Source organism: Pteropus vampyrus, unplaced genomic scaffold (assembly GCF_000151845.1).
Source record: "Pteropus vampyrus isolate Shadow unplaced genomic scaffold, Pvam_2.0 Scaffold197, whole genome shotgun sequence".
Lineage (NCBI taxonomy): Eukaryota > Metazoa > Chordata > Mammalia > Chiroptera > Pteropodidae > Pteropus > Pteropus vampyrus.
The window spans coordinates 958,066-970,385 of record NW_011888978.1 but is presented as its reverse complement, the minus strand read 5'-3'; the positions used below and the strand labels follow the sequence as shown (position 1 = coordinate 970,385).

Sequence of the window (12,320 nt, the reverse complement as noted above, 5' to 3'; positions counted from 1 at the left end):
TAGTTTCATTTCTTTAAAATCAGCAAAATTTTATAATGATCCAGCCTGGGTTTAAGTTTTCATTTATTCTGTGGAAAGAGGGGTGAATGGCACACTTCCATCCCACGTGCGAAGAGCAGAACAGATTCAGCAGGCAAATAGGGAAGCATGAGAGTCAGGCAAGAAGTCCTTAGGGAATAAGGGTGTTTCCCAATACAAGTCTGCCCTCACCCACCAACTATAAACACCCAGTCTGGCTGCCTCTCCCCCTGCACTTGCCCACCTAGGATGGGCCCATATGAAGCCCAGCACTTCTGGTTCCTCTCTGCCCTCCCTACTGGCTGCCAACACAGTCTCCTTCCCAGTGGGGTCTTAGATGATCTTGCTGGAACCACATTTTCACACATCACTTACAATTGAAGCACATGACAATCTCTTTAATATGAGATGCTTTCCAGTTAAAATAAGTTTACTTAAGTACAAAGAGTGAGTCAATACAAGTAGCAGTACTTGATCACAGCTAAGCCTCTTGGGGCCTAGGGCAGCTGCATCTGGGCAAGTGTGGCCTTCCCTGGTGGGCCTGGAGCCATCTGGGGGTAAGGCCTTAACCAGATACCTTGTAGGGCTTGCTGCCCTACAGCTCCCTAGGCCTAGCAGGGCACTTGCTCAAAAGCTTCACTGAGGGTAGGGTCTGGATGAAGTGGGCAGAGTCCCAGTGGGCTGGGCCTTAGTCACTGTTGTGCCCTCGCCTCCTCTTGCAGCAGGGTGAGGCAGAGTCAGAGTCGTGCCTGCAGTAGTGGGCCCTATGGAGACCAGGGGATGCTTGGTGTGAGGGGCTGCCCACCACCTGGCCCAATCCCCCACCCCAGAGCTGCCACTATACCTACTGCTGTACCTACCGGGTATGAGCTGGGGACACTGAAGAGGTTGATGACCCCATCCTGTGCTCCTTTTCTCTCTTTTCTTTCTTGTGCTTCTTCTTCTTTTTCTTCTCTTTCCTACTCTTCTTGTGGCTCTCAGGGCTGTGAAGGGGGTACAGAATGCCAGAAGCTGCTGGACTATGGGAGTCTCACAGGAGGCAGGGCCCACAGGTTCATACAAGCCACCAGTAGCTACTGGCCTTAACCAGATACATTGCCGGCTTGCTGCCCTACAGCTCCCTAGGCCTAGCAGGGCCCTATTTCAATCTCAGGACATTGCGTGAAGTTCCTCAGTATCACACATGACCAGTGGCTAGCATGGTGGGCAGCACCAATAGCCTTCCCATCCAGGCAGAAAATTCATGGGACCTTCTCATGGCCCCTGCCAACACCCTCCCACCAGATGGCATGCCCTCCTGCACCCCACAACCACAGGGCCTCCAGAGTGGGTACTGCACTGCACACTGCTTTGGGGGAGGGCTCATGCAGGTGGCCCCTGCACCTGGTAGGTGACACCATGAGGCTGTCTAACCTCACTGGGCACCAGCGGCAGTCCTGGGACTGTGACTGCCCTGTTCTCAAAACCTCGAAAGGCCTCCACATAAGGAAAAGGGGTCTGAAACTGGGAATGGCGCTGACCCAAGAGAGACAGCCAGCTTGCAGAGAACCCCGAGTCTTGGGTTCCGGCGCCCTTACCCCGGCTCTGCCTTCTCCTCAGGCCGAGGCTTCTTCCGAGTAGGGGAGGCTCCTGAGCGACTGCTCTCCACGCGGTGGTGCTGCCAAAAGAGCCACTCTTGGGGGTATACAGGGTGCCCTGACGTGTTGATGGAGAGAACCAGCCCCCATTTCCCAGGCCAAGAAGCTGGAAGGGTCCCCAGGGGAGACAAGGGAGACTGCCCGGCCTCAATAGAAAGAGAAACCCAGATCTCGCCGTGAGATCCTGAGACATTTCGGGGCGATTACCGTGAACACCGAGAGCCCCAGCTTAGCCGCCTCCTTGTCTTCTCTGGACAATACCACTCGGCCTGCGGAGCCACTGCGGGGACAGGGGTGAGACACCCCCCACAGTGAAACAACCCCCTGCCCGCCCCAGGCCTCCCTTACAGGTAACTGATTTCCACCTGGGCAGCTGACAGGGCTGAGTCCCTAAAAGCTGCACGCTGGCGTTTTCGGAGACCCCGCCTCGGGAGGACCCCGCCCCGCACCTGGAGCTCCCGAGGCCTAAGAGCCGGTCCACTCCCTTCTCCTCGGGGTCACCTCCTTCCCGCTTGCAGACTTCCACAAAATCCTGTGGGAGGGAGGACGGGCAAACACTCGTGGCGGTGCGGGGTCAGCCCTCTTCCACGCCCGCCCCCAGGGAGCTGCCCCTCCCTCACCTCCTTGCTCAGGCCGGTGGGCTGCTTCTTCACGTTCTTGTAGCCTCTGCGGAGCCGCGCGCGAGTGTCAAGGGCGCCGGGCCTCGCCCTGGCCCCACTCCTGCCATCCCCGCTGTGTCCCCGCCTCCCACAGGGCCCCCGTCCCCTTTGCACTCACAGCGCCGCCATAAGCGCCTCCTGCTCCGCCTGCCTCACCGCCGCCAGCTCCTGCTCCCGGCTCAGCCCCGCGCCGTCTGCCCGGCCCTTGGCATACCAGGTGAGGTCGCGGCCCTTCTGCCAGCGGCCCACCGGGGCCATCAACGAGTTACCTGCGGGGACAGAGGTCAGTTCTAGGCCCGCTGGTCGGCGCGTCCTCCGCATCCCCGAGACTTAGCTCCCGCGCCCCACGCACCCACACCCCCGCTTCCCGCACCCCCGACCCCGCGCTCACCCAGGTAGTTCTCCCTTTGCTTGTCAGTCTTCACATCCTCCCAGCTGAACTGGTCCTGTCCCCCGCGCACGCCGCCCCGGCTGGAGCCGAACATGGTGCGGAACCGCCCGGTACCCGCGAGCCTCCAGATTCCCCAGCTTCTTACCCGGCGGCTCCCGCTTCCGCGCCTGCGTCGCGCGCCGTAACGTCATGCCCGCGCCAACTCGCGTGTTGCCGAACGCGCCTGCGCACCGCCCCCCTGCCCGCCCGGCTCCGGGACGGCGCGGGCAAACAGCCGAAGCTGAAGCCGAGCGCCCCGCTGACACAGCTGTTATCGGGAGTCATTCTGTAATGACACCAGGATCCAGGGACAGCGCCCGAAAGTCACCGTCCGCGGTGTGCACCGAGTGCCGGAGAACAGTTGAGGAGACGAGTCTCTATCCGCACCGAGGTTCCCACTACAACATCCGTGGCTGTGAGAACCAGGAATCGGACACCGTGTGGGGACCCTGCTGTGGTCACAGGGCGTGAATGCGCGCTGCACAGTGCTTGGTCCGCAACGCCGGTAAGAACGAGCGCCCAGGCGCCGGCGGAGACTCCACAAGGACACGTGTCACACTAAACTGCTGATGGTTCAGCGGGCTGGTCGTCGAACAAGTGCGTCCCGCCTGTCACCACCGTGGGTCACAGACCGAGTCGGTGACAATTATCTAATGAGTTCAGGGCCTACTCCATAGGGTGGCTGCAGACCTGGGACTTAAAACGGCATCCCCTGCGTTGTCCTTTGTACGAGTTATTTTACAGGATGCTGCCCTAGCGCGTACCCTGCTTACGTGGCCTGCCGGTACTCAGTGGGGAAGGCAAAGGAGAGGCCTCCTGACCCGCCTCCGCTGACACCCTCTCTTGTTTGGGGGTGGGGAGGGGTTGGGGATTCCCACAGTAGGAATAAACATAACGGTATGAGCCTCGGCCCTGTCTTAGAATACTACTTTGACCCTCAGTTTCCTCACATGGGAGCTCCAGAGCTGCCCCTGCACCTGCTCAGGGGCCTCCAGCGTCAGACAGCAGATCCAAAGACACAGGTGTGCCCCTCCACATCTAATCAGACTTCCATGGGGGATGACAGTCTGATTGCCCACCTGCCTTCAACAATACCATTAGGTGGGTTTTGCCAGAACTCCCACTGGGGTGAGTCCTTTTAGTAGCTTCCCATCACTGACCCTGCCTTGTTCCTGGCACATATCCCCACTTTTGTGTGCAGTACTCAGCCTCTTCCCTGCACTGCACCCACCACCTCTACCCTCCTCTAAGGTCTGCCTTGCCATCTTCCACTGTCATGAATAACTTGGCCCTGAATAGCAAGTGCAGACACTGCTGTGGGCATCTCTCTGGAGGGAGCACGGAGCAGATGGAGGGGTAAGGGCTCCAAGGAGGCCAGAGGGCTGGCAGAGCCTGTGGGGCAGACTTCCCAGAAGCTGCATATGGCTGGCTGGGGCTGGCTTGCTCAGTGGACCAGTGGGGAGTGGACTGCAAGCTAGGATTCCAGGGTCGATGCTCAGCCCAGCATCCTTCTCTGTGAGCTGCCAACAGTGGCAAGGTCACTTCCCACATGCTTCTGCCTCCTCACTCATGCCTAGAATACCTCCCCACCATCACTATGGCAGCACTGAACCATGCATGGACCCTCAAGGTTTATGAGAAAGAACCAGACAGCCAAGGTTACATGATCAACCCCCCAAGACAGGATGAGGTGCCGAGCTGGGTCAGCTGCACATGGACAGGTTGGGAATTGCCCCCTCAGGTCCCGCAGGAAGCCTAGCCAGCATGAAACCCACTTCTAGAGCAGAAGGTGGCAGCTCACTGGGGAAAGCCAGCCTCGTCACTAAGACGCAAGAGGAGTCAGCAACTGGCCACTCCCTTGGCTCCTCTGACAGGGAGCACTTTCCCACTGCAAGCAAGCAAGCTAAAGGAGCCCCTGTAAGGCACAGGACAGGTGGGCTACAGGTCCAGCACAGATGTCTTCGGACCCAACCACTCCCCACACTAATGTGAGAGCTCCTGGTACAGAGGCACTGGCAGAGGGGGCTCCAGGGCCCAGACGGGTAGCTGGGTGATGGCAGGCACTTCCTGCAGTGGGAGGAGCACCCACAACATCAGTCATGTCCACAGTCCATGTGCCCTTTGAACCTCCTAAAACCATGTGACCCAACCCTAAGCCCTCCGGGGGGCTCAGCCAGAGACCCCGCTCTGGCCAGTACATGAGCAGGAAAGACAAGATGGATTTAAAATCCTGATGCTTGATTTAAAAACAAATGCCCCTCCCCCCAACGTCTGAGGTCAGGGCAGTTTGGGGACAGTCACTTCTTGGCCCAAAACTGCTTGTACCGCTCCATGTCAAAGTCATCACCAAGCTCTGGCTCCTCCTTCTTGTCTCGGAACTGGGCCTCACGTTTGCGGAGCCGCGCCCGCCTCTCCTCTGGGGACAAGACATCCAGGTCCACCGGCATCTGTGGAGGGAGGGTGCGTACTCACTCAGTGGAAGGGACCAGGACCTTCTCCAGACCTCTGCTCCTCTAGCTCAAACTTCTACTCTTTAAAGAAACCTCTTCTGCTTGTTTGCCCAGGATGTATATTTTTTACACATGGCCTGCTGCTGCTGTTGGACCTTAGTGCATGGAGTCAGCTCCATGACTTGCCCACCCTCCTCTCTCATCCAGCCACAATTCTGAGCCTATGAACAATTCTGGGGAACCTGCACCCCAGAGAGGGAAGCTTACCTCCAGCATCCGTCTGGGCTCCCGGTAGCGGATGTGGATGGTGGAGCCATCCTTCTTGACCAGGAGCACAGGGTAGAGGCGTGCGTAGGCCTGTCTGTGCACACGTGTGAGCAAGGCTCTGCTGCTGTCAGCCCACCAGGAGGACATGTGTAGGTGGCAGCCCACGGGGGCTGCCCTCGTCACCACACGCTGCCGTAGAAGGCTGCAGACACACACGCACACACACACACACTGGTCAGCGGCAGGTGCTTGGAACAGCGTGCCCATGCAGCCCAGGCCAACCAGCTCCTACCGGTGCACAGTATCCCCAAGGTGTGGGACGTGGGCAGAGCAGCCCTTACCTCAGGTATGGGGAGAGGCCATAGTAGGTAAGTACATGTGCTTCCAGACAAAAGGACAGAAGGGTTAGGACAACAATCTCTAGATGTCTGGAGCCCTGGACATGAGCATGAAGCAGGAAGCTGCCTTTCAGGGGAATGCAGACCTGGTGCTGTGGACTGAATGTTTGTGTCCCAAAATCACATGTTGAAGCCCTAATGCCCAATAAGATGGCATCAGGAGCAGAGCCTTTGGGAGGTGATTAGGGTTAGATGAGGTCATGAGAGTGGGGCCCCCAAGGTAGGATGGGTGCCCTTAGAAGAAGAGACAGGAACTAGCTCTCTCTGCCCTGTGAGGACACAAGAAGAAGGCAGTTGTCTGTGAATCAGGAAGAGAGCTCCAGATCTGTGGGAGAGAAGCTGTCTGGTCTATGGTATTACTGGGGCAGCCTGAGCACACCAAGACCACTGGAAGCCACTCAGCTTCTGAACATGGTGGACACTCAGATTTGCACTCAACAGAGCACATGCTCTAAGGTGAAGGAAAGGGCGAGGCCCTGCCCCCCACCTGTCTCTCACCTACTTGGGGCCTTGCCCTGTGACCCCTAAAGTAATCTCCAACCACCTTTCATGCAAACTTGGATTGACCCACACCCTGTACTTCCCAGTGGACATCCAGGGCTGATGGCCTGGGGATAAAAACTGCATCTTATTTACTGTTAAGTCCCAGACCCCCTAGCTGAACATCTGGTAAATTTTGACCAAAGGAACCCAAGTCACTGCCTTCAGAAGTGCAAGACAGGAGAAAGGAGATAGTGGGTGTTCCCCAACTAGAACAGCAGTTCCCACGTGAACCTTTCCCAGGACAAGGGCTCTCCAGTGAATGCTGCAGCCAGAGTCTCTTCCTTATTTTCACACTGACTCAGACTGAGTGCCGCATTCCTCTTCCCAGGTTCCATAGAAACAACAGGAAACCTGCTCTCATTTCCTCTAGCAACACTGACTACACTGTGTTTCCCATTTGGGGAAGGCCAGGGGGCAAGGGGAACAGGCAGATGAGGAGGCAGTCCTGGTGGGAAGTCACAGCAGGAAGGCCGTGACTTTCCCCAGGGACTCAAGAGCTGGGCTGCAGGCTCTGAATAGGAAGGTGACTGCCACCACTGTCTGATGCTCGTTTACAAGTTGTTTCCATTCTTCCCTCGACAGCCTGTCAAGGCGTCCGTACACGTGTACTTATGTGTATTGTCTAGGTAAATACACTGGCTGGAGAAGCTTTTCTGAGGCTCCTAAGTTGGTGTTCCTTTGGGTGGCCGCATGATGGCATTCCCAAGGGGCCTGGAAGTTTTTGCTTACCCAAACAAGCTGCCCACGGCTGCCATTCCTCCTGAGGGCCCTGTGGCATGAAAAGGCCCAAAGGTCAAGTCACTGGCCGGGCGTGTGACCTGCTGGGCAAGGAAATCTTTTTAACAGGCAGGCTTTTCCATTTAATTGATCCTCGCCAAATCGCATGCAGGAAGAAAGCCACAGACCCAAACATGTCTCTGAACAAGTATGTTATCACTGGGTCACTTGCCAGTCCCTCCATAACCTATCCAGCTCTCAGCCCTGACCTGGCATTAGAACCACCTGTGGAAGGTTTGTGAACACCAGAGGCCCAGGTTATACTCCCAAAGATCCTGACTCAGTAGGGCAGGGGCAGGGCCCGGGACCGAGCCCGGGCCCATTCGGGTGGGTGAGGGAGTCAGAAAGCTGCTCTGAGGATGGACTGCAACGTAAAAGGAGGTTAGCTCACATCTTATTTTCCAAAGTCATGTGATTCTCACAAAATTCAGCGAGGTAAGGAGTACAAAAAGGGAGCCGAGGTTTAGAGCCACTCTTACTAAGCCTGGACCCGTGGGAAGCGTCAGGGCTGAGGTTTCCGCGGCGACAAGCCGGGAGATTCAAAACTAAATGTTTGATGTCTCAACATTCAGGCCCCAGGAAACAAGCCCTCCCAGCCGAGATGCACCGGGTTTGCCTCGCTGTCCCCTGTCAGGGGAGGGCACCTGGAGGCCTCCCTCACCCTTAGGAGGTGACCCGATAGAAGAGAAATGCTGTAAACTTCCCGAGTGGATGCCGGCAGCGGGTCCCGGACCCTTCCTCGGGGAGTCTGTCCCCGCCCGCACGACGCGACACCAACGTACCACCCTCACTGAGCTCCGGAGTGGCTCCGAGGACCCGCGGCGCGGCTGCACCCGCCGGGCGGGAAAGGGAGTGCCCGGAGCCACACTCACGGTCACCGCGAACTCCTCGCCCGGCCCTCCTGCGGCGCAACGTCATCCGCGAGCGCCACGTCGCGCGGCGCTCACTAACACCCCTGAGGGGCGGGCCCGGCGCGGCGCCGTGACGTAAGTGTCTGCTGGCGCAGGCGGCCGGCGCGGCGCTGACGTAGGCCCCACGGGTGGAAGCGGCCCGACGCGCTCCTGTGACGTACGTCCCCAAGGGTGGCGGTGGTGGCCTCTCATGCTGCGGCGCCCGCTGGCCGGGCTGGCGGCGGCCGCCCTGGGCCGCGCCCCCTCGGACGGTGAGTGGTGGCCTGTCCGCGAGGGGCGAAGCGTCTGGGTGCGCGCAGGTCCCGGGGGGCCGTCCCGGGGGCCGCCGCGGCCCCGCGCGTATAAGCAAGCATTCGCATTCAGTCTTCTTCCTGCACCCGGGACGCCGCTTCCCGCGTGCCTCAGGTTACGTCAGGGGTTCCTAGGACTGGCTCGTCGCCGGGTCCCAGCGAGCAAGACAGAGGATACGAGGACAGACAGGGTAGCGCGTTTTTTCATGCAGGTGAATTGACTTCATTTAAAGGGCCGCACTACGTTTTGAAGTTGTGTTCTATGTGTTTGGGTGTTTTTGTGTTAAAGTTGCTTCTGGTGGCTGTTTTTCTTAGGCACATTAAAAGCTGGTTCCCCTGTGTCAGTTCTCAAAACGTAGGAGGAAATTCTGTCACTAGAAGCTCCAGACAGTTTGTAAAAACCCCTGCAGCCTGAGGACTTCATGCTGGATGCCATTGTGGACCCTGAAGGATGCGGAGGGGCAGAAAGGGGAAGCAGCCTGACACTCCTCCCCAAGGTGGGCCACACAGCAGAGCCGAAAACCCTGGGAGATGAGGGTTCCGAAGGACATTACTGGCCGCCTGGGGAGCTCGTATAGCAGAGTCCTAGCCACCTTGTAGTAACGTAGTGTCTTTCCCGAGCTCAAAGGAAACCCTCCTGGTGGTCCTGGGCACGTGGAGCTGACTGCTCTGAGGGCCCTTAGGACTGCAGGTTCCTGGCCTGCTTCACAGTTTTAGATTCAGATTCTGCGCCCAAGAGCAGATCCCTGGGGGCAAGACTTCCTGACTCATGGGTGTGGTAAATTGAGGTTCAGCTTCCCTCAGTTTCCGAGATCTCAGATTTCGATTGCTGGAGCTGCCCAATGTCTAAGAATGTGGTTCTTAGACATTCTTCTAGGAGCAGAGAGGTAGTGAGCCTAGTTCATCCATGTGCTGGTTTGGGGAGGAGCAGTGAAGCATGTCACATCATCCGTCATCACTGTTGGCTTTCACTGGGAAGAGGGAAACTGTAAACTGAGGTGACAGCTGCTTACTGTGGCATGGGGCCCACAGGACAGGAAGGGGGGGGCCAAGACTTGACCTTTGCAGTCAGCCTCACCTGAGTCCCCCAGGCGGCATGGCTACCCAAATGTGGGCTTTTCTGGACTTTTCTGTCACTCTTAGACTTTCCAGGCTATGACTTATGAGGAACTTGAGAAAACGTTCCCATTCCCTGCCCCCCCCCCCCGGGAGGGATTTCAGGTGGGTGGGGATTTCCTGTCTTAACCATTGACAAGCTGAATTTCCTGCCAGGTGAGTCCCCACCCTACCTCTGCTAATAACTCCACACACCTGCCTGCAACACCAAGCCCGCTCACACCCAGGTCAGTGCCACACCTGTGACAGGTGCAGCGTGCCTGGGCTTTGTTGAGTTCGATTTCAGACCTGGCCCTTGACTTTTGGCTCAGAAGGGTGATATCAGCAGTTTCCTTGAGGAGCAGATTCCAGAAGTTCTAGCAGTGCACTCAGTATGTACCTTTCTCTTAAGCCACACCCAAATTCTTTTTTTCTAACACCTAAATGGTATATTTCCATCTTTTGTGGCATATTTAGCATATTCGAAAAAACATGCTCAGAGCAGCAGAAATGAAGGGGGTGTTGTGACTTGGTTGGGAGTGGGAAGAGGTGACTCCAGCCCATGAGAAGCAAAGGTTAGTAACAGGGGTGAACAGCTGGGAACACTGGCGTGGGGGCAGGCGCTCCTGTAGTCAGCTCCAGGTCTCCCCTGGTCCCCTGTTGACCCTGCCAGTGCAGGTCTCAGTTTCACCTTTGTAAGGCTGAGACTGACCCCCGGAGGGCCTGGGCTCCTCTTGCTTCATAGCTCTTTTCCTGGGAGCCAAAACTTCTGTGCCTCCTCTGCCTTCTACCCGTGAGGCAAAATTAGGATCTGGTGCAGGACAATCCTGGTCCTTCTTTATGCAAAGAGACTCGGATGTGCCGTGCCAGCACCAAGACAGGCCCAAGTCCTGCACTGTGTGGTTCTTGCCCATGTTTTTGAAAGCCCAGCTTTCTCAGGATAGGAATGGTCCAGCCCCACTCTGGGAAGTGAGAAGGCCACTTTGTGGCTGTCCCAGTTCAAGCCGATTCCCAAAGGCCAAATGGTTTGTCAGGGCTACTTGGTCAGGACATGTTCCACATGCAGAGCCCTGAGGCTAAGGCCAGGCTGGTTCTCCTGCCCCACATGGCCTCTTTGGGGGATGGGGCATGACCTGCTGTCCTTAGGCAGATCTCTTCCCACCTTGTGGCTAGTGGTTTAAAAGAGGACTGCTAGGACTTGACCTTTCCTCCCTGTGTTCTCAGGTATCACACCTCATCCTGGTGTCTTGTGGAGAAATTGGGAGGGAAGTGGGGTGGTGACAGTGTCCAGCCCTCGGGAGAGGGTGGGCCACAGGAGGAAGCCAGAAAGAGGGGGTTCTACCTCATGCTTCTGGAGAAGAGCCACCTGGCCGCGTAGGACGCTTCTCAGGTGTGCTTCCAGTGGAGAGCATTCTGGAACACACGGGCTTGCATTCTGGGTCCTTATTGCGGTCCCCTGTACTTTCCTGTTTCTTGCTGTCCAGCTGGAGTTTGGGATTGTGAGGTCGTTGGGGAGTAGAGGACACAGACTGCCCTGAATGGAGGGCTCTATCTTCCCAAGAGATGACCCCTCTGACGTGTGCATTTCAGTTAACCAGTTCTGCAAGCACCAGAGTGCTTGATCACTGGGCCCCGAAGCCTAGAGCACTGTCTTACACTAGGTGTACTGTGGATGGTGGCTATAGTGATCACTCTGTCACAGCAATCACCGAACAGAGTCCCATCTCCAGCAGCTCAGCGGCAGGCTGGGTGTGACCATGGGTTGTGGGGTGCTAGGGCAGGGCACCACCTTTGGCAGGCACAGGCTAGAGCAGAATGTCTATGAGGGGCTTCTGTGCAGGCAGGAGGGATGGGCCACCCTCCCTTCCTTGTGCCTCTTGTCCCCCAGAGGGTGCCTCCTAACATCCCTGATGGAGGTGGAGAGACCTTGGGTTCTCCCCTCCCTGGAGGTGGATACCCCAAGTTGGGTGCTAGGGTCCCCAGCACCCACTGAGTTGAGGGTTTGCTGCTATGATCAAGGCTCAAGCAGGCCTCCTGGTCCATTGCTGCGGCTGTCACTGTGTGTTCCCTTACCCTGGAAGAACTCACATTCCTGTGGCACCAAAACACCATCAGGTTCAGGGGGTCTAGGCCACTGGACAACCACAGCTGCCTGGCCCGAGGGGCAGGGACTCAACACTGTCCAGAGGCTAGGCAGTGTGGTGGGGCAAACCCCAGCCTCCTTAGTCCCCCTTGGGACTTGGTGGTGCCCAGCCTCTCCTCTTCCATTCTGTGTCCCTCCCTCCACTCCCCTCTTCAGTTACTCAGTGCCTAGGAAGTCCAGATAAACCCAGGAGACTGGGTTGGGCTACCCACAGGACATCTGTCTTGTAAAGGATGGGGCTTTGTGAAGGGTGCCAGTGAGGGAGAGATGACACTTCTCATGCACCGCGCCTCTGGGGGACAGGGCTGTGGGGACAGCTGGCAGTGGCCATGAGCTTGGAGCCAGGCACATGTGAGTGCAGGCATGCAGGTGGCATGTGTGGTGGCACGTGTGTTTGGGTGGGAAAGCTCGGACACCAGAGAGGAGCTGGGAGTCTAGCGGGATCATCATTAGAAACAAGGTACTCTTGTAACAGGAAACTCGCAAGAGACTGAGGAGCTAAGAGTTGGTCACATGGAGATGACACTCACTGTGTTGATGGGTTCTTCTAGGTCCCTTCCTCCTCCTGTATCTGTCTCCCACCTCCTTCTCTGCACATGTGTGGAGCGCGATGGCCCCAGAATAGCCATGCTTTAGCAAGATTACCCACTTGGCCTATATTGCAGATTAAGAAAGCACTGCCCACGGGGTGGGGGCGGGGGG

At 57.3% G+C, this 12,320-nt stretch overlaps 3 protein-coding genes across 10 annotated transcripts in view; 1 reads left to right on the top strand and 2 right to left on the bottom strand.

Annotated features, from left to right (window-relative positions):
* Window positions 1-45: 45 nt before the first annotated feature.
* On the bottom strand, window positions 46-3,611 carry CUNH1orf35 (chromosome unknown C1orf35 homolog). Its single transcript, XM_011371939.2, has 8 exons — window positions 2,706-3,611; window positions 2,433-2,583; window positions 2,276-2,321; window positions 2,105-2,187; window positions 1,863-1,935; window positions 1,596-1,675; window positions 879-1,001; window positions 46-782 (listed from the first exon to the last, which is right to left on the bottom strand). The coding sequence occupies exons 1-8, from the start codon at window positions 2,797-2,799 to the stop codon at window positions 707-709; spliced, it is 726 nt and encodes a 241-aa protein (XP_011370241.1). The 5' UTR covers window positions 2,800-3,611; the 3' UTR covers window positions 46-706.
* Window positions 3,612-4,961: 1,350 nt separating this feature from the next.
* MRPL55 (mitochondrial ribosomal protein L55) lies at window positions 4,962-8,112 on the bottom strand. Of its 3 annotated transcripts, none has more exons than XM_011371937.2 (4): window positions 7,962-8,112; window positions 7,132-7,223; window positions 5,462-5,663; window positions 4,962-5,191 (listed from the first exon to the last, which is right to left on the bottom strand). In XM_011371937.2, the coding sequence occupies exons 2-4, from the start codon at window positions 7,155-7,157 to the stop codon at window positions 5,042-5,044; spliced, it is 378 nt and encodes a 125-aa protein (XP_011370239.1). In that variant the 5' UTR covers window positions 7,158-7,223; window positions 7,962-8,112; the 3' UTR covers window positions 4,962-5,041. The 3 variants fall into 3 exon arrangements, with proteins under 3 accessions (XP_011370239.1, XP_011370238.1, XP_011370240.1); XM_011371936.2 differs by having other exon boundaries at window positions 7,132-7,220; XM_011371938.2 differs by lacking the exon at window positions 7,962-8,112 and adding an exon at window positions 7,841-7,958 and having other exon boundaries at window positions 7,132-7,220.
* Window positions 8,113-8,193: 81 nt separating this feature from the next.
* The window catches only part of GUK1 (guanylate kinase 1), an 8,010-nt gene continuing 3,883 nt past the window's right edge, over window positions 8,194-12,320 (top strand). The window contains exons 1-3 of one of the 6 annotated variants that reach the window (XM_023537743.1): window positions 8,260-8,341; window positions 8,496-8,592; window positions 8,726-8,877. In XM_023537743.1, coding sequence (XP_023393511.1) covers window positions 8,832-8,877 — 46 coding nt within the window. In that variant the 5' untranslated portion in view covers window positions 8,260-8,341; window positions 8,496-8,592; window positions 8,726-8,831. The other 5 variants (XM_011371931.2, XM_011371934.2, XM_011371933.2 and 2 more) reach the window with 5 other exon arrangements.

Bases quoted from the DNA above. Each gene is read 5' to 3' on its own strand.
- CUNH1orf35 (XM_011371939.2), bottom strand. From the start codon at position 2,799: ATGTTCGGCTCCAGCCGGGGCGGCGTGCGCGGGGGACAGGACCAGTTC. The intron at 2,188-2,275 runs GTGAGGGAGGGG...TCCCTCCCACAG, and splicing joins CCACCGGCCTGAGCAAGGAG to GATTTTGTGGAAGTCTGCAA. The intron at 1,676-1,862 runs GTAATCGCCCCG...CTCTTTTGGCAG, and splicing joins TGGGGCTCTCGGTGTTCACG to CACCACCGCGTGGAGAGCAG.
- MRPL55 (XM_011371937.2), bottom strand. From the start codon at position 7,157: ATGGCAGCCGTGGGCAGCTTGTTTGG. The intron at 5,664-7,131 runs GTAAGCAAAAAC...GTGTGTCTGCAG, and splicing joins GCCGTGGGCAGCTTGTTTGG to CCTTCTACGGCAGCGTGTGG. The intron at 5,192-5,461 runs GTAAGCTTCCCT...CTCCCTCCACAG, and splicing joins AGCCCAGACGGATGCTGGAG to ATGCCGGTGGACCTGGATGT.